Raw genomic sequence first — 26,941 nt, 5'->3', positions numbered from 1 at the left:
TTCATTCTTCTCGTTTATCATCCGGTTTTGTTTTGTCTGCCTTTTCAGATCTCAATTTATACCCAGCTCGAACTAGAGCAAACACATTCATACATCAAACCATCCTTGTCAACCCAACAAAGTTTCGGTTTCTTGCTCCACTGCTGTCTTTTGTTCCTAGATTTTATCATATTTGTGGAATTACCTTCCTTGTCTCTGTCCAATCATGTTCCTCCTTGTATTGCTTCATAATTTCATATTGCTTCCATCTTGTCAACCCACCTTGCCATTCATTACCATGTGCATGAGACGTGAAAAGTGGGGTTAAGCAATTGGTTTACGTCTGTCTGTCTGTTTCTCTCTTTCTGTCTGTCTGTCTACAAACATCAGTTTATGATTGAGGAACAACCATATTTCAATTGAATGTTTTATTTTGATCATGAATCTGAAAGCAAACCTGTAGTTTAGCAGTACTTTGGCTCTGAATTCATCCTGATCGCACATGCACAGAGAAGAGTGAGATAATTTTCATAATGATAAGACATCATAAAAGACACAGATAACAGGCACAAATAAGTAATGTAACTTGTTATCTAAGGTGGGGTAAAACAAAAAACAAAAAAAACGCTGCATCAGCGGTGGTACACTTCCAATTTTTTTTAATCCAACCTTTTAAAATGTTTATTTAATTTTGATTGAATTATATAATTGAACACGGTAGAACACAAACCGCCTATTTGGAACATCCAATAATCTTTATTTATTTATTTTTAGCAGAATATTATGGCATTTTACATCTTGACAAATCAAATTTGCTGCTCACAGACTCTGCTCATGTCCTTTTTTACGGCGTAGCCCATAGGACAAAGCCGTCAAGAACAGTGTTTGTCCGTCCATATGTATGTATGTATGTATGTCCACTCAAACGTATACCAATCAGAGCTGAGGACCTGGTCACATGACGGGGTGCCGTGATTACGTCTGATGTCATTACGGCGTATCACGAATGACTCCTCACTCCGCCATTTTGATTCCAATGTCGTTCAGGCCAAACATATCATCGAACTTGTCATATATCACAATCGCCATGCTCTACCTTTACGTTTTTTTATTCAGTGTGAAACACAAACAAACCGATTGTTAAAATGATCATCAAATATCAAAAGCAGAGATGTTACGGATCTTCCAACGACACAGTACGTATAGGCCTTCGGCTTCAAGCCTCATCTTCAGGCCGCTTCTGATAAATTAGCCCAAGTTTCTTAATATAGTAGTATTGTTTTCATAATAATCTATCTATAATTCCAGCAATCTCTGTGTGTGTGTGTGTGTGTGTCTGTGTGTCTGTGTGTCTGTGTGTGTGTTTGTTTGTTTGTCTGTGACCGCTGTTTCTCGACAACCACGGGTCCGATATACTTGAAACTTGCCAGGTATATTGCTGGGGACCCGAGGATGTGCCTTTTCAAGGTTTCATATTAATCGGAGAAGTAGTTACCGAACTATGTCCAAAAAACGATTCAACCAATCAGAGAGCAGCGAGCTATCACGTGTGCCGAACGTGGCGAACAGACTCTGCCTCGGACGGCACATTTGAGAGCGTATTCATTTATTTCACGTTGGAAAACTATGTTGCCGTTAAACTATGTTTTAAAACTAATTAAAACTAATTTGCGATTCATCGTAACTGCGATTTGCGACCTTCCGGACAGTGAAGACTGCACTTCCGGCAGCCAATCACAGAACGCGTTATTGCGTAGGCGTGGCCGATGTGAGAGCGAGCCGAGCGCGTGCGACATTACGGTTCGTAATTCGATTTCTTCCGGAGAAAATAATAATTTCTCGATTTCTTATGCGCATTATTTCTCCCAATTCAGTCAGAGCGAAGGGCGGAAGCGAAGAGCGTTGTTTTTTTTGTTTACGGGCGTACGGGCGGGGTAGAGCGTACGGGTAGCGTTTTTTTTTTTTTTTGGCAAGGAACGGGCACCCACGTACGGGCATGCCCTAGTAATAATAATAGCGTTAATACAACTAATATAGTAAATATAATCATAACACTGCAATCCCTTTGTCGTTATTGTAAAGTTTCTAGATTGAAGCGGTGTATGGTTTATGAATCAATGATAAGCAGTGTACGGTACTAATAAACGCGGAAGTAAGGAATTAGCCTAGGTTTTTTGATGGTAATATCATTTTCGTAATAATGATAACGTAACGTTAATATTATAGTAAATCTAATCGTAACACCAATCCCTTCGTAGCGACTGCAAAGTTACTGGAGGTTAAAATATGTCATTTACTATACAGTCACGTGAAAAAGTAAGTACACCCCATGTAAAGTTTTGACTTTTTCAACATATTTCAACATACAGCTATTTGATCTTAATTTCAACAATATTGATAGATAAAGGTGATATAATATAACAAATATCATGAAACATTTACATTTTGTCGTCCATTGTATAATTTAAATAAACATAAATGCAAATTTCGCATGTGGAAAAAGTAAGTACACCCCTACATTTATCACTACTTCAAATACCTAAAATTAGAATTAGGTGCACCAGCTCAGGTGCAAATGATTAGAACATCGTTAGAGAGGATCTTTGAGGAACCTGTCTTATTTAAACCTCAGACATTTAGTTTGGTTTGCTCTTTGTTGTTGAAGTGTGTGGCATCACCATGCCTAGATCAAAAGAGCTCTCTGAGGCCTTCAGAAAGAAGGTTATAGATGCCTACGAGTCTGGGAAGGGATTTGAAAAGATCTCCAAACAATTTGAAATAAATCATTCGACTGTCCGAAAGATCATCTACAAGGGGAGAAGATTCCAAACAACTGCCAACTTGTTCAGGCCAGGCCGCCCCAGCAAGTTCAGCCTGAGAGCAGATCGCAAGATGCTGAAAGAAGTCTCGAAGAACCCCAGAATGTCATCACGGGACCTACAGGTAGCTCTTGCCACTGTTGATGTCAAAGTGCACGAGTCTACCATTAGAAAGAGGCTGCACAAATTTGATCTACATGGGAGGTGTGCCAGGAGGAAACCTTTGCTGTCCAGAAAGAACATCAGGGCAAGACTAAAGTTTGCCAATGAACACCTAGGCAAAGACCAGCACTTCTGGAACAATGTGCTCTGGACAGATGAGTCAAAGGTAGAGCTATTTGGCCACAGTACCAGAAGATATGTTTGGCGAAAACCAAAGACCGCATTTGACCACAAGAACCTGATACCAACTGTAAAGCATGGTGGTGGAAATATTATGGTTTGGGGCAGCTTTGCTGCATCAGGGCCTGGGCAGCTCACCATCATATAATCCACTATGAATTCTTCATTGTACCAGAGGGTGCTTGAGGATAATGTGAGGCCGTCTGTCGGAAAGTTGAAGCTCAACCGAAGGTGGACCTTGCAACATGACAATGACCCTAAACATACCAATAAATCCACCAAGGAATGGCTGAAAAGAAAGAAATGGAGGGTTCTGGAATGGCCAAGTCAAAGCCCGGATCTAAATCCCATCGAGATGCGGGGGGATTTGAAACGAGCGAGCTGTGCATGCAAGAAACCCCTCAAACATCGCACAGCTGAAAGAATTCTGCATGGAGGAGTGGGCAAAAATTTCTCCCAGTCGATGTCAGAGACTGCTACACAGTTATAAGAAACGCCTACTTGAGGTTTTCTGCCAAAGGGGGCAATACCACCTATTAGAGCCAAGGGCGTACTTACTTTTTCCACATGCTAAATTTGCATTTATGTTTATTTAAATTATACAATGGACTACAAAATGTAAATGTTTCATGATATTTGTTATATTATATCACCTTTATCTATCAATATTGTTGAAATGAAGATCAAATAGCTGTATGTTGAAATACAGTGGTACCTCGGCTTACGAGTGCCCCAACGTACGAGTTTTTCGGGATACGAGCCGTCGCTCGGGCGGTTTGTTGCTTTGGGATACGAGCCGAGATCCGATGTACGAGCTCAAAAAATTTATTTTTTTGAATTTTCCGGTTGTGGCTTCCGGTTCCGGTCACGTGGTTATCTTGCCGTGAAAGCATCTCTGCTTGGATATAAAACACGCAATCGTCGAAATACATGAGCGAGGAATCTCCTTGCTCCAGCCGGTGACGTCATCGGCGGGGATCCCCGCCTCCAGAGTGGCTGGTCACGTGACCGCCAAAGCGTGTCGCGCGTGCGGGTATAATGAGCTACACCTGTGGATCACGTGACCACGGAAGCACGCCTCGCTTGAGAGGCATGGCTTTCGGTTTGCGTTTTGCTTTATAAGGCGCGATAAATGGGCTTTTGAGTGTTAGCGGTTCATGGCGATGACGGTTCATGACGGTTCATGACGGTTCATGGCGTTGACGGTCAAAAACCCATTACATCAATTTTACCAGGCACTGTACAGTAAGTACAGTGGACACCAAATGCACGGTGGAAGGCTAGAAGTAGAAGATCGTCCAAGACAAGTGAGAATAAGCCATACTTTGGAGATGACGTCATTCGCTGGTCCGATAACCAAAGATGTGGTATAAAAAACCAGGTGAGCTAACAATGCAGCAATGAAGGAATTCGGCCAAGGCACCGGCACACAACGACCTACCTACATCGAAAGACTCAATGCCAATGGTGACAGAAGCCAAGACGGCCGGCTTAAACACCGCCGAAAGACCACGGTGTACCAACTTACGATGCAGAACATCTTGCACTTAATATGATGACAACAGTTGCCATCCTCTGACGTACCATTACAGGTACAGGTACAGTACACGTGAGCACAGAGCAAAAGTTCACTGAAACCGAGATTAAGAAAAAAGAAAAAACACCTCGTGGTCCGTGCTCGATATCCGAGTTTCAATCTTTTCAAACACATGATGCTCTCGGTCACGGTATCTCCTGCGAGCTGCTTCTCCTTCAACCACACAAACAACAACTTCTCCATATCTTCATGGATAGAGGTCCGGAGCTTTGAAATAATCGTAACGCCCTTGGCTGGCGTTATAGCCTTTATGGACTCCTTCTGCTTCAAAATCGTACATATCGTAGAAGGAGTACGATCGTACTGCCTCGCCAAGTCGACAACACGCACACCTCACCTGGCATGCTCTTCTCCTCTGCTTAATAAAACCAGTTTATTTCTTTACATTCTCTTGTATTATGTACAGTATATACGAGGTCGTGCTTGTTTATACATTATTTGTTATTTATAAAGTACATTTTTGTTATTTAAAAGCACCTAACAAAAAAAATTGGTGTTTTTTTTTTGAGGCTGGAACGGATTAATAGCATTTCAATGCATTTGAATGGGAAAATTTGCTTTGACTTACGAGCGATTTGGCTTACGAGCTCCGTCACGGAACGGATTAAACTCGTAAGCCGAGGTACCACTGTATGTTGAAAAAGTCAAAACTTTACATGGGGTGTACTTACTTTTTCACGTGACTGTATATTGTCGTGTGACTACCTTCTGGTGAACACTGCACGGTGCCATGGAGGACCAAACGAGCTTAACACTCTGAGGCGTCCAGTCAAAATATAGCAGAGAATACGCATGCGGGGGGGGGGGGGGGGGGAGGGGGGCGCCGAAGAGCTTACCTTCACGAGTCCACCGGCGGTCTTCACACCTGTGATGATTAACTCGAACCGAGATGGAATTGAAATGTATAAATAAACAGGTTTAATGAAAGAAATGCCTGTAACAAGGAAAGCACGATAAAAGTAAATTCCTAACTGGAGCGCCCCCATGCAGACCCGTATACAGACTCGGGATAAAAATAACTGAAAAATAAATGTGTGGTTTGTGGCACTTAGCTCAACTCGGCTCTTGAATCTTGTCGGGAATCGTCAAAAACCCCCTCGGGTCCTTGGCGGGAAAATTTGCTCCTTGGCGCGAACTAGGCCTCGCTGCATGTCCGCTCACTCCTGGCTTCGTTGATAGCGTAGCGAGTAGGCAGCGCCGATTCACTCGTCGTTCTTGCTTGGGAAACCGCATTTCTCGGTCTGCAGTTCTTCCTCCTCACGATCACTATCAAAATGTCAGAACATGACTGTTCGTGATGAATCTTCCTTGTGCAAGAGCCAATAAGCGACCGTTCGCTATGGGATCCAGAACGAGAAGGGAAAATGTCCGCCGTTCCACCTATTTTGTACTTGAGGCTCTGACGTCATCCCACGACGTCTCTGTCTCCGCTCCTATCAGCGAATCTCATCCTAGCAGTCTCTGTGCCAACCAAATCCCTGCCAATCACTGCTCTTTGAGGCATGGCTTCACGGACCTTTTGTGCCTCTGCGCTTACCAAGTCGGTGTTATCAGCGATCGTGCTTGATGACTGGTTTCCGGTTGGTTTTTAATTAGTGTGGTTAATGGCCGATTTCTTACTAGGTGTCTGTGCTGCTGTTGTCATAAGGAACACAGGAAAAGATTACAGAGGCAATTACATACAGGAGATTAATTACCCATAATCCCTCACTAATTAACAAAACCCACCCCTTTCATGGGGACGAAAATACAAGCTCTTCCACAACATACGGTCTGCACAAATTTGCTACTTATTATACATCGAGGCTTCTTCTTCCTCACGACAGTCGGAGCACACTAATCTATATACTCTTCCTGGCTCTAAGGTAATCATTGTCTACCCCCTTCAAACATAACAATATTAAAGTACTGGCAGTTTTGTGTCCGTCTGTCACACTACGTCATTATGTCTATGATGTCATTGCGGCATACAACGGCTGACTCCACCGACCGACATTTTAAATTATATGCTGTACATGCCGAACATGTCGTCAAAGCGGTCAAACCTGTCGTCGAAGCGGTCGAACCTGTCATGTGTTTTTACACACGGACAGCTATATGTTGCAGCGAGTGGAGTACTACGGCTACGCTGCTGTTAGACTTTCGGTCTTGTTTTCTCAAGACTACATGGGGTAAGGTGTTCTATGAACTCTCGAATTCTTTTGTATTATTATTCCTTTTAAGGTCTGGTGGCTTACCATGTTGCCTGCTGGTGGCTTACCAGTTAAGGCGGTTGGCTTGGGATCTTAAGGTTTTGAGTTCAAACTCCAGCTGTGCCAAAATAACACCAGATTGGTTGACTCAGCCTGTCATCTTTTTCTTTTTCTTTTTTTGTATATAGGATCGAGGCTCGCGAAAGAGCTAACATTTATCACACAAAAAATCAAAACAGACACACAAAGTATATAATAAGGGGAGCTATATAATAAGGGGAGCGGTAGACAAGATGGGGAGAAAAGGGGGAAACACACAAACACAACATTTGAGAGCAGGGACATCAGGAGATCTGTGGGAGGGAGAGGGCTTGGGGGAGGAGGCGTGGGAAGGGGGTGGGGGGTGTGAGAAGTATAAAACACAAGGATTCTACAAGGACTTCCAGGAAAAAAGTTGGTATTTCAAAAAAGTGTATCTGGGGTGAAATTAGCAGGGGTAGAAAAGATTAAGGGTTTGGATGGGGGAAGATAAGAGATGGTGGTGAACAGCTGTTTTAAAGACCTGGAGGGAGGAGTGGGATTGAAGAGAGTGAGGGAGTTTTTTCTAGAGGCAGGAGAAAAGAGGAATGAAGGAGTGAAGCTTGTTGGGGCTTTTTGAGGTTGGCAAAATGAGTACGAGCTTGCTGGGGGCAAGAGATGGGGATAGCTGTGGTGTGCTCCCCACCCAAGTGGTAAAAGATACAATTCTGGGTGGGGTTAAACCCAGCTGTCCAAGCAATGTATACGAGCTGAAATACATACATATATACATACATAGTCGTGGCCAAAAATATTGGCACCCTTGCACTTTTTTCAAATAATTCGGCATTTCTTCCAGACAATTGTTGAAATTAAAAATTATTTTGGTGTCCACATATGTATTTCATTGGTTTGCAGTGGAACAAAACAAAACAAGCTGAAAAAATTACGAAATCTTCGCTTATTCTACACAGAAATCATAAAATGGCCCGGACAATATTATTGGCACCTTTCAGAAGTTGTTAGAATTAATTACATTTGAAGCAGGTGATTCTCCTTTACTTTGGAATTGAACTCACCTATGGTGAGTTTCAGGTGCCTGAAATATAAAAATCACTCATTCAACCAGTATTCATGGAGAAAACAAGTCATTCTGCTGTTTTGTGTCACTGTGCGCACCGCAATGAGCATGGAGAAAAGAAAGAAAAACAGAAAATTGTCTGAGGAGGTCAGACACAAGATTGTAGCCAAGCATGGACAATCTCAAGGCTACAAGTCCATCTCCAGAGACATTCACAGATGGTTACTGTGTCCACCATACGCAATGTTATCAGAAAGTTTAAGCCAATGGCACTGTAGCCAACCTCCCTGGACGTGGTCACAAGAGAAAACTTCATCGAAGATTAGAGCGAAGGATTGTTTTAATGGTGGGGAAAGCATCTTGATCAACTGCCAAACAGATTAAAGCTGGCCTTCAGACACAAGGTATGACAGTTTCAATTCTCACTATCCGTTACCACCTCAATGAAAGGGGGTTCTATGGTAGGACATTCTCAAAAAAACAAAAAAAAAAGACATTACCTTCTCTGTGCTCATTCGTTTATTCATTCTTATTTGTTCGTTCGTTCTTCGACCACGTGTTTCTCCCCCATTTCCCCAGATAGATTGTCAAATTTCAACTCGTTATTTTATCGTCCATGCGATATTGTTTGATAATTATAGTTAGTTTTGGTTTGAATTTCCTGTAACTCGTAATTAATTAATCGTGTTCTGCTCCTCGTGTGTGGCCTTGTAGTTGTACCCCGTCGGTGTTTTGTTAACTTAAGCGTGTTTTGCTTGGCTCTTGGTTTTTTCCCTTCTACCCCGAACATAATACTCTGTCTAACGTTCTAAATCCCCACCCCCCCCCCCTCCCCCCCAAAAAACAAAAAAACAAAAACATTTCTTTTCTTTTCTGCACGTGTACTGTTGTCTCATCCTGTATTTTCTGTCCAGGTGTGCTGTTCGCCCCGCCCCCATTATCTCCTTGCCATCCACCGTTTGCCCTGTTCACGTGACTCGTGGTGGTCCCTCTCGGCTCTCCCCCCGTTGGTATTTTTGTGCATATAAGATTGTTCACAGTTCTGTTTAAATATTATTTAAATATGTTTAACCTTTCCCCTTCTGTGTTTTATTCAGTGGTATATTACAACACGCTGTTTTTCTTCCTATTTAAAAGGCTTTTCTCAATTTCCTCTCCAACTCATTCCACTTAAAAAAAAAGAAATTCAATATCTTATACGTCTCCCTCACTACATGGTCTAAATTCACATTCATTCCATCCCTCCTCCATCGTTCTGAATCGGATTGCTAACTTGAAAATCACAGCAAACCCAATTTGTTATCAATGTTCGTCTTTCATTAATCATCCACTTTCTAAACTCCCCTCTTGCCCCTCCCATCCAAATCCCCCCCCCTTGCACCTACACTCCTAAACTCCCCCCTTGCCCCTCCACTCTTAAACTCCCCCCTTGCCCCTCCATTCCTGAACTCCCCCCTTGCCCTTCCCCTCCTAAACTCCCCCCTTGCCCCTCCCCTCCTAATCCCCCCCCTTGCCCCTCCACTCCTGATCTCCCCCCTTGCCCTTCCCCTCCTAAACTCCCCCCTTGCCCCTCCCCTCCAAATCCCCCCCCTTGCCCCTACACTCCTAAACTCCCCCCTTGCCCCTCCACTTCTAAACTTCCCCCTTGCCCCTTCCCTCCAAAACTCCCCCCTTGCCCCTCCCCTCCTAAACTCCCCCCTCACTCCTCCCCTTCAAAACTCCCCCCCAATCCCTCCCATTCAATTCTCCCCCCATACCATTCCTCTCCAATTCTCCCTCCTCCCCCCTCCTCCTCCAAGCTGCCTCCTCCCCACTTCGTCTCCCTTCTATCTCATACCTCCACCCCCCCCAAACCTTCTACTTTCCTCTGCCCCCCCTCAAACAACCCCTCACTGTGCCTCATCCCTTCACCATCAAGCCTTTTGCCCTCCTCATCCTTCCTTTTCTCCTAACTCTTCTGCAATCTCTGACACACTATCAACAGCTCTCCCTACCTCCCCCTCTCACCCTTCATCTTACCCTACCCCTCCCCTCCCCTGTCCTGCCCCCGATGCTCCCCTCCCTCTTCCTTAATGGTATGGACCTCAAACATCCAGGGCCTTCCCTCAAACCTGACTGATCTCTCCATACAGGTTGCTTCTGACAATCCAGACTTGATCTGCTTAACAGAGACTTTCCTCCTTCAAGATGTCTCTGATTCCTTAATATCTCTTCCTGGTTACTCCCTCCTCCGGTATGATAGACCTGAGCCTCGGCCTGGTGGTGGGGTGGCTATCTTTGTCAAAAACTCTCTTCCTCACTCTCCTTGCACTGCCCTCTTTCCTCCTCACCCGCAGGAGTACCTCTGGTTACGGCTTCCTCTCCGCTCCCACCTTTTGTTCAAATGTGTTCTGGACCGTCCCCCAAACAGTGATGACTCAATCTACATTTCACTGTCTGACAACATGGACCAACTTCTATCCACTCATCCCAACTCTCTCTTCCTCATATGTGGTGACTTCAACTGTCATCATGCCACCTGGTTGGGTGTGGGTTCCTCTCTCACCAGTCATGGCACCTCAGCAATGGACTTCTGTGACTCACTGGGATTGACACAATCTGTCAATTTCCCGACCCGGATCTCAGCCAATGGAGTATCTTCTCTTCTAGACTTGGTTATGACAAACTTCCCTGCTAATGTCTGCTGCTCTTCTTCTGCTCCAATCGGTTCTTCTGATCATGTGCTTGTCAAAGTGGACATCTCTCTGGCCATTCTCAGAGAGCCTCCTCAGCGTCGGCGAGTCTGGCATTTCACTCAGGCCGACTGGGACGGTCTTCAAGCAGCCATCAATCGTGTGGATTGGTCTCCCATCTCCACTGCCTCTGACATCAATTCTTCCTGGAAATTCTTCCAAAGCAAACTGATCTCTCTCATGCACAGATTTATCCCATCTCACCTTCAGTTGTCTTACCCTTCCTCCCGTCCATGGTACACTGAATCTTGTGGTGAGGCAGTTGCCCTTAAACAACTTGCCTTTGCCTCTTGGAAGGCTAATCCAACTGAAGGCAATCTCAGTTCCTTCCACCAAGCTCGGAACAAGTGTGTGTCTACCCTCAGGAGTGCCAGGAAGCACTATCTCTCCTCACTCAAGAATGAACTCTCAAACCTGTCTCCTTCCTCCAAATCCTGGTGGCGTCTGGTCAAATCCGTTTCTGGTGTTTGTTCCCCCTCCATCCCCTCCCTTACCTCAAATGGCCACACAGTTGACATCGCATGTGACAAAGCCGAATGCCTCAACTCTGTGTTCACCTCAAAATCCTTAGTCCCAAACCCATCTCTCTCTGTTCCCACCTTTCCCAGTCGAACCCAACTGCTCCTGGACTCTGTGTCCTTCTCTCCTGACAAGGTGGAGGAGTTTTTGTCAAACCTCGACTCTGACTCTGCAACTGGACCAGACGGCATCAGCCCACGGGTCCTAAAATCCTGCTCTGCCGCTCTATCTCACCCTCTCTCTGTTCTTTTCACCCTATCTTTTGCTCAAGGTCATCTGCCAGCATCCTGGAAATCAGCTAACATTACCGCTTTACACAAAAAAGGTGCAAAAACAGATCCTTGCAACTACAGACCAATCAGCCTGCTCCCAATTATCAGCAAAGTCATGGAATCCATCATTGCTTCGGATATGAAATCTTTCCTCTTCTCCAATGGCTTGATCTCTGATCATCAATTTGGTTTCAGACCAGGTCACTCTACTCTGGACATGCTGCTTCTGCTGTCTCAACAATGGATGGAGGTCCTCAATGCCAAACAGGAAATCAGAGCTGTCTCCCTTGACATATCACGGGCCTTTGATACGGTCTGGCACCCAGCTCTGCTCACCAAACTCTCCTCCTATGGTATCCATGGAAATCTCCATGCATGGCTTGCGGACGTCCTCTCTGGTCGTAGTCAACGTGTGGCCCTGAATGGATTTCTCTCATCTCCCCTTCCTGTTCAGGCTGGAGTTCCCCAAGGAAGTGTGCTGGGCCCTGTGCTTTTTCTGGTCTTTATCAATGATCTCTCCGACTCTCTGGAAAATCCTCTCTATCTCTTTGCTGATGACTCCACTCTCTGCCGCTCCATTCCTCTTCCCTCAGATCGGCAGTCTGCAGCCTCCTCACTCTCTGAAGACCTGGACAAAATCACAGACTGGTCAAACAAGTGGAACATGTCTTTCAATCCTGACAAATCTCACTCTCTTACTATGTCTCTCCGAAAAGATCGACTGGACAACCCTCCCATCTACTTTCTCAACAATCCTCTCCAAGAAGTTCTGTCGCTCAAGCTTTTGGGTCTCACTATCTGCCATGATCTTTCTTGGGAAAACCACATTTCCAAGCTGGCCTCCAAAGCCAGTCGCCGACTGGGCATCCTCCGTCGTGTGAAGTCCTTCCTCGGCACACCTGAGCTCCTCACCACATACAAGGCTTTCATCCGCAGTTCAATGGAATACTGTTCTCCCCTATGGGCTGGTGCTCCTGCCTCACACCTGGCTCGGCTTCACGCTGTTGAATCCAAAGCTTTCAAAATCATTGGAATCTCCCGCGATGAAGCTATCTCTGAGGGCCTTTCACTCACTCACTCACCGCAGGCAGGTAGGTGGTCTTTCTGTCTTCTACCGACTCCTCTCCGGCCTTGCTCCCCCAGCTCTCTCTGTGCTCTGTCCCCCAAATATTCCTACAGGTCGCACAAGATCTGCCAGCAACCCTCTGATGGTTAAACTGCCGAAATCTCGGCTCTCTGCTCACCTTCACTCTTTCATTCCTCTGTTCTCCCGCCTCTGGAACAAACTCCCACACTCCCTTCAATCCCTCTCCTCCCTCCAGGTCTTTAAAACAGCTGTTCACCACCATCTCTTATCTTCCCCCATCCAAAACCTTGATCTTTTCTACCCCCACTAATTCACCCCAGATCCACCTTGTTTGAAATTCCAACTTCTTTCCTGGAAATCCTGGCAGTGTCCATATGTTTATACCTCTCCCACCCCCCCCCCCCCCCCTTCACATGCCTCCCCCCCAAAGCCCTCTACCTCCCACAGATCTCTCGATGTCTCCATGTCTCTCGGTCCCTGCTCTCAAATGTTGTGTTTGTGTCCTTCCCCCTCTCTCCCCATCTTGTCTACCGCTCCCGATGTTATTTGTTTTATGTGTCTGTTTGTCTTTCTGTGTGATTAATGTTCGCTCTTTCACGAGCCTCGATCTTGTATACAAAAAAAAAAAAAAGAAAAAGAAAAAAGAGACCCAGCAGGACCCCACTGCTGAGAGAGACGTAAGAAAGCCTGACTGAAGTTTGCCAAAACACACCTGAACAAGCCAAAATCCTTCTGGGAGAATGTCCTGTGGACAGATGAGACCAAATTAGAGCTTTTATGGTAAAGCACATCATCTCTATGTTTACAGAAAACAAAATGAAGCTTTCAAGGAAAATAATCCTTCCCTACATTCAAACATGGTCCCGGTGTGAACCCCGGTTTAGAATAGGTACACCGTATTCCTGCGCATCGTAAGAGGCGACCAAGGGTTGGCGCCAGGAAGGGCATCCGGCCATAAAAACATTGCCTCAAACAGGGAACCATGATTGTCATGGGACCCGCAAGGCTAACCCCCGCTCTAGCGGGGAAAATGGCCTTAAAACGATCATTCATTCATTCATTCTACATTCAAACATGGAGGAGGCTCAGTGATGTTTTGGGGTTGCTGTGCTGCCTCTGGCACTGGGTGCCTTGAATGTGTGCACGGCATCATAAAATCAGGAGATTATCAAGGCATTTTGGAGCGCAATGTTCAACCAAGTGTCCGAAAGCTGGGTCTTCGTCGAAGGTCATGGGTCTTGCAGCAGGACAATGACCCCAAACACACGTCAAAAAGCACCCAGGAATGGTTCAAGACAAAACGCTGGACTGTTCTGAAGTGGCCAGCAATGAGTCCAGATCTAAATCCCATTGAACACCTGTGGGGAGATCTTAAAACAGCAGTGAGGAGAAGGCACCCTTTAAATCCCGGAGAACTGGAGTAGTTTGCACAAAAAGAGTGGGACAAACTGCCAGCAGAAAGGTGTAGGAAGCTCATTCATGGCTAGAGGAAGCGCTTAACTGCAGTTATTTTGTCCAAAGTCTGTGCTACCAAATATTAAGTCTCGGGTATCAATCATTTTGTCAGTGTCATTTCTTTTTATTTTCTGATTTAAAAGGATATATTAAGTTCTGAATCAAAAACAAAGATTCTGTAATATTAACAGTGAAATAAAGAATTGTGGAGACCAAATACTTTTATCAATTTCAACTTATTTTTAGAGAACATTGTGAGTTATTTGGAAAAAGTGCAAGGGTGCCAATATTTTTTGGCTATGACTGTACATACATACATGCTTGTACTGTACTCACGTTATTGCCTTTAATACTTTTCATGGTATAGTGTATGAAGAGATCCTCCAATTTGTGTCACTTTTGATATGTCGAAGCTAGGTCTTCCAATCGGAACCCTTATTAGCAATGGTCTTAAAGGTCTGCATTATTAATTCTCCTGGTCATTTGGTCCTTTATAATGCTTCCCCTCTCACCATTCAACCCCCCTCCCCACCCAGTGCCTGTTGACCCCAGCCTGGTGGTGGTGGTTGTTGCATTACGAGATGGCTACATTCCAAAAGCTGGTGTACTTGGCCTTCCTGAGCTATGGCCAAGCTGTGAAGTTCGTTATATTGATAGAGGGCACATTTCTGCATGCCTCTTCAGCCAGGCCACATTCCGGTATGCATTTGTCTTGAGTGTCTTTACGAAGCTTCCAAGACAGTATGGCTGCAAGCAAGCCTGTTGTTCTTGCTGATGTTTATTGTTATTATTATTATATTGTTCTTACTTGCAGAGTACACACCTTACGGATGATGTTGTTCCAAGCGTGCGACATGTTCTACTGACGCATCCCTTTGGGCGGTGTATAGGCAAAAGACCACTGCTTCAATTGCTCCCGGAAATAAAAAATAACCCAGGTTACCTACATGAAGCAAAAACATGCCTACTGCTTATGTGCATATATAATGCATCCTGGTTATATAGCTCGGATAATTCCAATTGCACTGGGCCATATGCTGACACCAGAGGCTTGAAGCCTAAGGCCTGAAGCCCATACGTACTGTCTCCTTCACAAGTGGTCCATGATGCCTATCGGCTCCAACCTTTCGATATTTGATGATCCTTTTAGCAGTTGCTTTGGTTGTTTTACACTGAATGGAAAAATAGGGAGGGCATGGTGGTTGTGAATTATGACACTTCTGAAGATGTCTTGTGCTCTGTTTACCTCTAATAGTCACAACAGTTACATCCTTAAGTGTACAGTACCAACTGCCGGGAACTGTCGACGTATGGAAATGTCATGACGTTGTAAGAAAAGTGATCCACTATTGGTTAGCGACGTTGTAGTAAAACGACGTTGTTAGAATTGACATGGGAGAAATTACTGTATTTAGTGTTTGATAAACAGGAAATCGACATGAGAATGCCAATACTTGTCTCCAGAGGCTCAAAGAGGGGTGCGGTCAAAAGTCAATTAACAGCTCAGTATGTGGTGTGACCACCATTTGCATTGACACGCGCTTGGCAACGGCACCTCATTGAGGACACAAGGTGGTTGAGGAAGGCTTGAGGGAGGTCATTCCAGATCTGTACCAAGGTTTGCCATAGTTGGGCCAATGTCACCGGCTGGTTCATTTCATCCCACACATGTTCAATGGGAGAAAGATCAGGCGAAACAACTGGCCAGGGAAGTGTGGAAATGTTCTGTTGTGCGATGAGTTCGGTGACCATTCGTGCGACATGAGGGTATGCTTTATCCTGTTGAAGTGCAATGTGACGTCCATTAACCTGCAGTAACGGGAGGACAAGAACTTAGTCACGGTACCAAATAACTGTCAAATTGCTGTTAATGACCTCCAGCTGGGTTATGTGATGTGTGCGGTGATGCCTCCTCATACCATCACGCTTCCACCGACAAACGTTGCACAACACATGCGTCAGCATAATGTTCCCCTTCCCGTCAATAAACGTGGCAACAGCCATCACTACCTTCAAGATAGAGCGTCGACTCCTCTGTAAAGAGGATAGAAGCACAATCTTGTATCCTGAACCTCAGATGTTGTCTACACCAAGCTAGACACATGTCGATGACATGGAAACAAAATCGGACGTACTGATGGTCATCGTTGTCTGATGTGCTCGTGTAACCGGCTCCTGAAAGTTCTGGCACTGATTGGTCGCATGCCTGGGATGCTGCGAGCTCTCAAACTTGCTGTCTGGAACAGATTCGTAAGCGTCACCAACCGATACGGTGACCCTGGCAACGTGACGTCACGTGGTCACCCAGAATGTGGATGGTCTCTGATGTTGCCAGTTTGTTGATAACGTCTCCAGAGTGAATGTATTGTGTTCTGATGAACACCAAAACGCCTACCCACAACGTTTTGTGGAATTCCTGTCTCAAGCATGCCAATAGCACTTAGATGGTCATCTCTCTGAGAACACTACACTGATAAACTTGACTACACAGGGTTGTTGTAAGTCATGAGATTGAGTGCATATCTTCCAAGGAAGCTTATTGGTCGAAAGACTTGGCGGAATTTATAATCATTGTAATACAAATAAATGTGGAGATATTCTTTGGAACCACTGAACCGAATGGTCTTAAACTTCACATACGAGTATATTGTCGACGGACCACAGTGTTTCAGATTTGGGGGGCTGAGGAGCCAGGAGTGGAATCTCTAAATGATTTGTGAAGACTTGCTCTTTGAAAGCGAATGTTGCCTATCCTGTCTTTAATTTGACTTTATATTGTTCACAAGAGTAGGTTTTGTGGCTGGCATAATGGCGGAATAGACCAGACTAATTAATTGATTATGATACTGATTTTAAGTACAAGGTTAGTAGTTAGAACACTGATTTGGTATTTATGTAAATTCATAAATTGGGATAAGTTAAGGAAAAGGGTCATTTTGTGGGATAGACAAAAGGGTCGCTTCCTGTGCCCCAGTAAATAAATAAAAAATATACACTATAAAAGTGAATTTGTATATTTGTTGATGTATTTATCCATTTGTTTATATATGCTTCAAAGATTGAAAAACTGCTGGACAAAATCAAACCAAATTTTGTTTGAAGTACAACATGTTGCCTTTTGATGAAATTTGCCAGCAAACCGATGGGTTAAAAAAAAGGCAGAGTATATAATAATAATAATAATAATAATGAGTTAGCTTCTAAGGAACTTTGATGCAGACCATTTGGCCAAAACCTGTGCTAGTATTGCCAACCTATTGTTTGTCCTGGTCTGTCCTTTTAAATGCTGAGTTTTAAGCAAGGAAACAGCACGTACCCTTTTAAAAGTATTTCGTATGACTTGGCCAGGGTTCAAATCATCGACCTCCCAGACGCAGAGTGGATACGCTAACCATTACACCACCAAGTCTGGTTAAAATTATTTACTCTGTTATAAGCCAAGAGTCTCTCTTAATTGCTTTAAACCTCCACCGCTCCACCTTCCCAAGTAGTACTTGTAAATACACTCGCCTCTAAACAGTCTTGCCTGGGTTTGAATCTCAACCCAGCTATAAACTGTCAGTCCAGTGTTTCATAGGCAGGGTGATTCTTCAATGCGTCCCTCGGATGGAAGTTAAACGGGCGGCCCGTCTGCTATCATTAGTTGGTGAACGTTAAAGGTCCCATGACACCCTTCGTAGAGAGTCTGCGAGCTATCGCCGGCACCATGAAAATATTACAAATTCCTGCGCTAACCTACAAAGTCACAGAACAGCTGCATCCTCAGCCAATGATGTAGCTCAAAGCCATGTGCTGTATATGAAAGAAAGAGAACTTATAAATGCAATTTTCTGTCGCCTACAATTAAACTGTTGAAGTCATTTGTCTAAAGCCAGCAAAAAATGTTTGCTAATGTTTGCCATGCTACATGTATCACGTGTGGTTAGGCATCACCCCTGAATACTTTCATGTAAAAGTGTTGTAGAAGAAGAAAATTAATTTGTGTACGTAATTTGTGTAAATCAAGTAGATTTACATGAGCCTCGACTTTACCATTGAAAATACGTAAATTTAATGAATATATATATATTAATCGGTGTTAACTGCATTCTATGAACTATATAACAATTCAATAGGCTCGCATTAGAGGCAGACATTCAACCCAAGCTGTGATGCCTGTCTCGTTTTATAACCACACAGCAAAGTAAGTTTGATTAAAGAATAGAGATATATGTATAGTCCTTTGTTAGCCTGATATTGCATTTATATATAGGATACTTTTATATGATACGACTTTTCATACGACACCTATATATATATTAAAAAGATTTAAAACAATGATGTATAACCCTCACTGATTTGAACTTTGTCCGACCCTGTTTTTCTCTTAGAGATTGAGAAAACCCGATATCCTCAGTCACGCGAAGGCATATTATATATCTATTAGAAACAGAAGGCTTTGTTTATTTTGTAAGATGTTAGAAATCTCTGTTTTCTCTATGACTTGCATTTTATGGCTGGGAGAGTTGCATATGAAGAAAGAAAAAGCTGACCCAAGAAATTGAAGACACGAACTGCCTGTTATCTTCCTTGAACTTTACCTGACCTCTCTCTTTGATCTTTGACTATAAGAAAGCCATTTCACGGCACCATCGTGGGAGTTCTTGGTTCACCTGTGATGTATTAAATGTAGTGTTGATCCGTGTTGAATGTAGCGTAGTGATTTCGTTTTATTCGTGTATGTGTAACTCAAATGGAAGTGTATTCTGTAAATACCTTTGGTGGAAGTGAATCAAGTATTACTATGTGTCATTAAATCATTAATTGTCTTCTGAGACGAATGTGGACATTTAATTCTCTTAAGTCTTCTCAAATCAATTCAAAGGCTATTTAAAAATTCCACAACAGTGTCCATCCATCCCTCTCGCCAATACATTTTGTTCATCTATCTATAATTCCACTAATCTCTGTCTGTGTGTGTGTGTGTATGCGACCGCTGTTTCTCGACAACTACCGGTCCGATATACTTGAAACTTGCCAGGTATATTGCTGGGGACCCGAGGATGTGCCTTTTCAAGGTTTCATATTAATCGGACAAGTAGTTACCGAGCTATGTCCAAAAAACGATTCAACCAATCAGAGAGCAGCGAGCTATCACACGTGCCGAACAGACTCTGCCTCGGACGGCACATTTGAGAGCGTATTCATTTATTTCACGTTGGCAAACTATGTTGGCGTTAAACTATGTTTTAAAACTAATTAAAACTACTTTGCGATTCATCGTAACTGCGATTCGTAACTGCCGTTCGCTTTGGCTTTGCGAATGGACCAAACCATTTCATGTAAATAGAGGGGGGGGATTGTCACCGTACTCGCAAGCCGTTCGCTTTGGACCAAACCATTTCATGTAAATAGAGGGGGGGGATATAATTTTAGATATAGATATAGTACGGGCATGCCCTAGTTTTAGAAAATGCAAACAATCAGGTGAGATGGCGTTTTTAATCAAGAAAGCCATTTTTGTCGCTGTTGTTGCATAATAAAAGTAATACTCTTTTGTAAAATTTGGTGAGACTCTTTAATGCATGTTTTAAAACCACCTTGGATGGTTCTGTTTGGATAGCGAGGATGATCCGTGTTCTTGGGCGATTACTGATGTCAGCCTAATGGGATAGAATAGTGCAGCTTTTGATGTATTTAATAAAACGTCGACACTCAAATGAGGACTGTACATGTTGTGGTATTCAAGAAGTACATTCCATACTTGCAGTTCCACCCAAGTAGAATTAAAACCTCGAGAAAAAAACCTTGTGATCCTATACAACGTTGCTTTGTCCGTTGACTGTTTATCCATATTGTCCTTTTTCTGCATACTTGATTTGAATGATTTGAATCGATTTTTACCTGCTTTTATTGTTTTTTTGTTTCAGAAAAGCGATATACGAAGCTTTTGATCGCTACACCAAGAAATACCTTGACAAGTGACTCCTTTTGATGAAGCTTCACTTTAGGAGTGCAACCAATGTTCCTTCATGTCTGATCCCAAAAGACCACGCTTCAGAGCAGTCTTACACTGAGGCAATCGTGTACCCCACTTCCGTCATCCTCAATACCACAAACTTTGCCCAAGACTCTCCTTAGGTTTGCCTTGTAGCCAAGTGTAAAAATCACTGTTTATGCTTGCGAATAACCACTCGCCTGAATATCACCACGTGATTGGCTCTTCTTACTGAGCAAATTACTCTTGTCACCCGCAATTAGCCAAGAGCCATCGATTTTGCGGCTCTCGTTTCTTCGACAAACACTCGGGCTTTTCCGCACATTTTGATACCCCTTTTGAGTCCTGGTAAGTCGTATGGTTTCTGGCGATTAGTCCCTCGTATTAACCTTAAAATAAATAAATAATAAAACTGAAGGGATTTTAAAATTTGATTTTAAATGGAATTACTTGGGACAGGAAATATCAGTTTCTGCCTGAAATTGGTGCTCGTGTACGTTTGTTTCGCTGGTGAATGTCACGTGCACGTTTTATTTGCCAAAGATTTGCACTTGTGAATTGCCTCACTCTATGGCTGGCTTTAGTACACTACTCACAATAAGTTAGGGATATTGTGAGTGTTTATTTTTTTTTAATAGGGGTTAGGGTTATGGTATTGAAATCAAGAATGCTGTGTTTTTTCACACATTAATTACCATAGAATTAGGACCAACAACTTTTTTCAACATAATTAATACACAAAATCAACCACACCGAAGAACCTGCCAATATCCCTAACTTATTGTGAGTAGTGTAATGTCATGTGAGCAACCTGATGCTATGCAAAAAGATCTGCAGCTTGTACTGTTTTTTTTAATTTTAATTACTATTACGATTGAACCTTTCCTTAAACCGACGGTGTTTGAATTTTGGTGCGTGCTGGTGTTCTAATCAATTGTGTACCTGACGTTTTTGATTGAACACGTTTTTATTTGAACTTGTGTATTTTTGGAGTCATCTATATGTTCTGCAGCGTGTCTCATTGAAATGTATAATACTGTTTTGGGGGTTTGCACTGTATATTCGTATAATATTACGAATTCAGACTCTGCATACTGAAAACTATACTGTCTTGGGGGTTTGCACTACTTTATGGGTAACAGCTGGCTGATGCTGTGCAATCATTCCATCACATGCTAGCACCATCTGTTGGGTGTTAGTAACACTCAACATCGCCACTCTCTCTACTGTTTAATTTTTTTTCCCCAAAAATATTAAACTTTGTATACATTTTATTGCACCGCCCTGTATATGACTTGGGCCCAGGAGGTGTGATGTGGATTGGGGTCAGTTGTTCTATATGCTGTGCACACAGAGAAGGAAGATTGGCAGCAACTTTACATATACACTACAACTACAGAATGCAATGCATGATCTCTTCAAGAGACCGCTCAACTAAGGGGCCTTCACCAAAAGTTTTCGGTCCTGTTTTGAAGTGCACGGTCATGGCCATTAGCCTACAAGACAGATACATGTAACTTATGGCTGCATAGACTGCATTGTACACCAACATAGTTAAACATATAAAGGAACCAATGATCTGGCGCAGCTTTAACGAAGGCTCGAGAACAAAAAAACCCGCTACATCACCACTTTCTTTCTCATTCATTATGCCAAAGGCCCAGCCTGTCTTGGATCGAGTTTCCTTTACTCCATTATGGGATACTTTAACATTAATTTTATGTCTGGGTAAAACAAAAAAATTGTTTCCATAGAATATTTGAATACAAGCTACATGTGGCATGGGTCAGAAGGGAGGAAGCATTCTGCTCTGTTATTTTTACAAACAGGTTTATCCACTTGGTTTGTAGCTGTGATGGAGGTGCTGGCTCAGAACGTAAAGGAGGGTTTACCGTGGGAGTTGTATGCAGATGATCTGGTGTTGATTGCGGAAAGTATGGATGGACTGAAGGAAAAGATGAACAAGTGGAAGGAATGTATGGAGACAAAAGGTCTGAAGGTGAATATCGGAAAGACGAAGGTGACGGCAAGTGGTAAAGCATGTGGTGAGGTGGAAAAACATGGGAAGTGGCCGTGTGCTGTGTCCAGGAAGGGTGTCGGAGTGAACTCCATTCAATGTACAATGTGCGCTGAGTGTGTTCATCAAAAATGTCGTGGTCTGAGAGGGACATTAACCAGTGTGGCAGCTACATTCAAATGTAAGGTGTGCACAGAGGGAGCTGCAGATTGAGGAAATGTTGAGTTGGATATTGGAGACGACATGAAGCTGGAAGGTGTGAAAAACAATTTGCTACCTCGGAGACATGCAGAATGGAGAAGGTGGATCAGACTCGGCGACGGTTGCTAGAGTGAGATGTGCATGGAAGAAGTTTTGGGAACTGAGTGGCATGCTGACGAGGAGGGGAGTGTCATTGAAGCTGAAGGGAAAGGTGTATGCGCTGCATGTGTGAGAAGTGTTATGATTTATGGGAGCAAGACCGAGGCGGCCTCAACAAGGGTAATGGTTGGAAGGGTGGAAATGCAAATGGTTCAACCGATGTGCAGAGTATCGTTGAAAGAGAGGAAGACAAATGATGAATTGCGAAAGATGATGGGAATAGAGCCTGTGATTGACGCTGTGAAGAGGAACAGGTTGAGATGGTTTGGTCATGTGTTGAGGAAGGATGAAAGTGACTGGTTGAGAAGAGTGATGGAAATGAATGTAGAAGGAAGTAGAGGACGGGGAAGACCGAGAAAGACTTGACTAAAGATGGTGGAAGAAGAAATGTGGGCAAGGGGGTTAACAAGGAGAGATGCAGAAAATAAGGCAAAATGGAGAAGATTGTCATGGGGACCGCAAGGCTAACCCCCGCTCTAGTAGGGAAAATGGCCTTTAAAATGCATGTTGTTGTTGTTGTTTATCCATTTGGTTATTACGTTATTCATATCAAACTTCCATGTACAAAGTACTTTTTAAATTGGAGAATAAAAAAACGCACCAATGTGCACATGGAATCGAGGCATTCAGTTTTGAAGAAGGTATAAGTAAAATTGCTTGTTCCGAAGGTTTGACCTTCCATCATGTATAGTATGAGGGTCTGAATCCCAAAGGTTCTCACTCCACCTCAATCTTTGCCATTTTTAAGAATAAAAAAAAAAAAAAGTAAACAGAGGGATGAAATCTCAAAAAGCAACCATCCAAGGTAGGAATGACACCACAATACACCACCACAGTCCTCATGGATTACCATCATGACATATTTTGACATTTTACTTTTGTTGTGGGATTGTGATGGAACAACGTCAAAATAATTCGAGTCAACATCTCTGGTCATGCTCAGAGAACATCCTCAGCGCCGATGAGTCTGGCAGTTCACTCGGCAAACTGGCAGGGACGCTTCAGGATGGCAGAGAAGAAGCCATCACGCTTCAGGATTGGTCTCTTACAGTCGCGTGAAAAAGTAAGTACACCCCATGTAAAGTTTTGCCTTTTTCAACATATTTCAACATACAGCTATTTGATCTTCATTTCAATAATATTGACAGATAAAGGTGATATAATATAACAAATATCATGAAACATATACATTTTGTAGTCCATTGTATAATTTAAATGAACAAAAATGCAAATTTCGCATGTGGAAAAAGTAAGTACACCCCTACATTTATCACCACTTCAAATACCTAAAATTAGAATCAGGTGCACCAGCTCAGGTGCAAATGATTAGAACATCGTTAGAGAGGATCTTGGAGGAACCTGTCTTATTTAAACCTCAGACATTTAGTTTGGTTTGCTCTTTGATGTTGAAGTGTGCGGCGTCACCATGCCTAGATCAAAAGAGCTCTCTGAAGCCTTCAGAAAGAAGGTTATAGATGCCTACGAGTCTGGGAAGGGATTTAAAAATCTCCAAACAATTTGAAATCAATCATTTGACTGTCTGGAAGATCATCTACAAGTGGAGAAGATTCCAAACAACTGACAACTTGTTCAGGCCAGGCCGCCCCAACAAGTTCAGCCCGAGAGTAGACCGCAAGATGCTGAAAGAAGTCTCGAAGAACCCCAGAATGTCATCACGGGACCTACAGGTAGCTCTTGCCACTGTTGATGTCAAAGTGCATGAGTCTACCATTAGAAAGAGGCTGCACAAATTAGATCTTCATGGGAGGTGTGCCAGGAGGAAACCTTTGCTGTCCAGAAAGAACATCAGGGCAAGACTAAAGTTTGCCAATTAACACCTCGGCAAAGATCAGCAATGTGCTCTGGGCAGGTTAGTCAAAGGTAGAACTATTTGGCCACAGTACCAGAAGACATGTTTGGCGAAAACCAAAGACAGCATTTGACCACAAAAACCTGATATCAATTGTAAAGCATGGTGGTGTAAATATTATGGTTTGGGGCAGCTTTGCTCTTGGTGTGGTTTTCGACTGTAACATGACATTTTCCAAGCAAGTACTTCAAACTTGCAAATCTGCATACTTTCAGCTGCGAAAGATCGCATCCATTCGCCACTTTCTTACTCCTCAAGCTGCTCTAACTCTGGTCTGTGCCCTTGTCCTCTCAAGGCTAGACTATTGTAATTCTTTATATGCTGGCTGCCCTCAATTTCTCTTGGATAAGTTACAAAAGGTTCAAAACTCTGCCGCTCGTCTTGTCTGTAAGGCGAAGAAGTCTGACCATGTTACTCTGCTTCTTGAATCTTTACACTGGCTGCCTGTCTCTGCTCGTGTGCAATACAAAATTTGCACACTATGTTATAAATCATTATGTGGAACGGGACCTCACTATCTCTCCGATTTGCTCACTCTCTATGAACCTCGGCGACGGCTTCGTTCAAGCGCCGAAACTATGACCTTAGAGCCGCCGCGCACCAGCACCAAGTCGTTTGGCGAGAAATCCTTTTCCTTTGCTGCACCTCTGCTCTGGAATGACTTGCCTTCCTCTGTTCGACATGTTGACTCTCTTCCTGCCTTTAAAATCTCCCTCAAAACCTATCTGTTTCACAAGTCTTTCAAAGTCTAAGTCCTGTTTTCCCTTTGGTTTGAGGTGGGACAGAGATCGAGAGTATGTCTGTGTACATGTGTGGGGGAGAGGGAGGGGAGAGTACACATCTGTGGGTTTTGAATGGGGAGGGAGAGGAATAGGGCAAGAGTGAAGGTGTGTCTGTGTGTGTGTATGTTTGTGTGTGCGGTGTGTGTGCATTCGCATGACAATGTAAAGTGCCATGAAGGTAGTTTACTCTGCTTGATGGGGCTATATAAGACTCCTTTATTATTATTATTATTATTATCAGGGCCTGGGCAGCTCACCATCATAGAATCCACTATGAATTATTCATTGTACCAGAGGGTGCTTGAGGATAATGTGAGGCCATTTGTCGGAAAGTTGAAGCTCAACCGAAGATGGACCTTGCAACATGACAATGACCCTAAACATACCAGTAAATCCACCAAGGAATGCCTGAAAATAAAAATGGAGAGTTCGGTTCTGGAATGGCCAAGTCAAAGCCCGGATCTAAATCCCATCGAGATGTTGTGGGGGGATTTGAAACGAGCTGTGCATGCAAGAAACCCCTCAAACATCGCACAGCTGAAAGAATTCTGCATAGAGGAGTGGGCAAAAAATTCTCCCAGTCGATGTCAGAGACTGGTAGACAGTTATAAGAAACGCATACTTGAGGTTGTTTCTGCCAAAGGGGGCAATACCACCTATTAGAGCCAAGGGTGTACTTACTTTTTCCACATGCGAAATTTGCATTTATGTTTATTTATATTATACAATGGACTACAAAATGTAAATGTTTCATGATATTTGTTATATTATATCACCTTTATCTATCAATATTGTTGAAATGAAGATCAAATAGCTGTATGTTGAAATATGTTGAAAAAGTCAAAACTTCACATGGGGTGTACTTACTTTTTCACGTGACTGTAGATCTACTGCTCATGATATTAATTCAGCCTTGGAAGTCTTCCACAGAAACATGCTCTCTCTTATACACATATTCATTCCATCTTGTCTTCAGTTATCTTGTCCATCCTCCTGCTCTAGGTACTCTGAATCCTGTAGTGAGGCAGTTGCTTTAAAACAACTTGCATTGTCCTGTGGGGAGGCAAATCCAACCAAAGGCAACCTCAAATCATTCCACAAATCCTGCATCAATTGGGTCTACTCCCAGGAGAGGCAGAAAACAACATCTGTCCAATCTCAAGAACGAGCTTCAGCCTTATTTGTCTCCCTCCTCTAAAATCTGGTGGTGCCTTAATAAGCCTGTCTCTAGTGTCTGCTCCCCCTCCAACCCGTCCCTCACCTCAAATGGCACTACTGCTGACTCTGCTCATGAGCAGGCCGAATGCCTCAATACTGTGTTTGCTTCAAAGTCGTGTTTCCTTAACCCCCTCTCTCTGTACCCACCGGCCACCCATCACAATCGGACCCAACTGCTCCTGGATTCTGTCTTTTGCACCTGAGAAGGTGGAAATATTTCTGGCTACCCTCACCTATGATTCTGCAACTGGACAGGACGGCATCAGCTCACGTGTGCTAAAAACCTGCTCTGCTACTCTTACATTTCCTCTCCTGCCATATTCACCCTGTCCATTTACCATAGGTCATCTTCCATCTGCTTTGGCATCAGTCAACATCACAGCATTACATAAAAGGTGCTAAAACTGATCTCAAGTTCAGGCCAATTAGTTTACTTCCAATCATCAGCAAGGTCATGGAATCAATCATCGCAGTTGACAAATCATTATTTTTCTCCAACAGCCTCATCTCAGATCATCTATTCGGATCCAAAGCAGGCCACTCTACCTTGGACATGCTGCTTCTACTCTCCCAACAATGGAGGCCCTCAATATCAGACATGAGATCAGGGCTGTCTCTTGTCAT

At 43.4% G+C, this 26,941-nt stretch overlaps 1 protein-coding gene across 4 annotated transcripts in view; it reads left to right on the top strand.

The window, feature by feature from the left end:
- Positions 1–21,344, top strand: part of ABHD18 (abhydrolase domain containing 18) — an 80,386-nt gene extending 59,042 nt beyond the window's left edge. For all 4 annotated transcript variants that reach the window (XM_078775839.1, XM_078775841.1, XM_078775840.1 and 1 more), the window contains 2 exons: positions 14,630–14,792; positions 20,003–21,344. In XM_078775839.1, the coding sequence (XP_078631965.1) occupies positions 14,630–14,792; positions 20,003–20,057 (218 nt within the window). In that variant the 3' untranslated portion in view covers positions 20,058–21,344. The remainder of the gene's footprint in view (positions 1–14,629; positions 14,793–20,002) is intronic.
- Positions 21,345–26,941: the final 5,597 nt, after the last annotated feature.

This window comes from Myxine glutinosa, chromosome 4, assembly GCF_964187855.1.
Source record: "Myxine glutinosa chromosome 4, kmMyxGlut1.1, whole genome shotgun sequence".
Taxonomy (NCBI): Eukaryota; Metazoa; Chordata; class Myxini; order Myxiniformes; family Myxinidae; genus Myxine; species Myxine glutinosa.
Note: the sequence above shows the minus strand (reverse complement) of the source record. Positions and strands in the feature narration are given on the sequence as shown.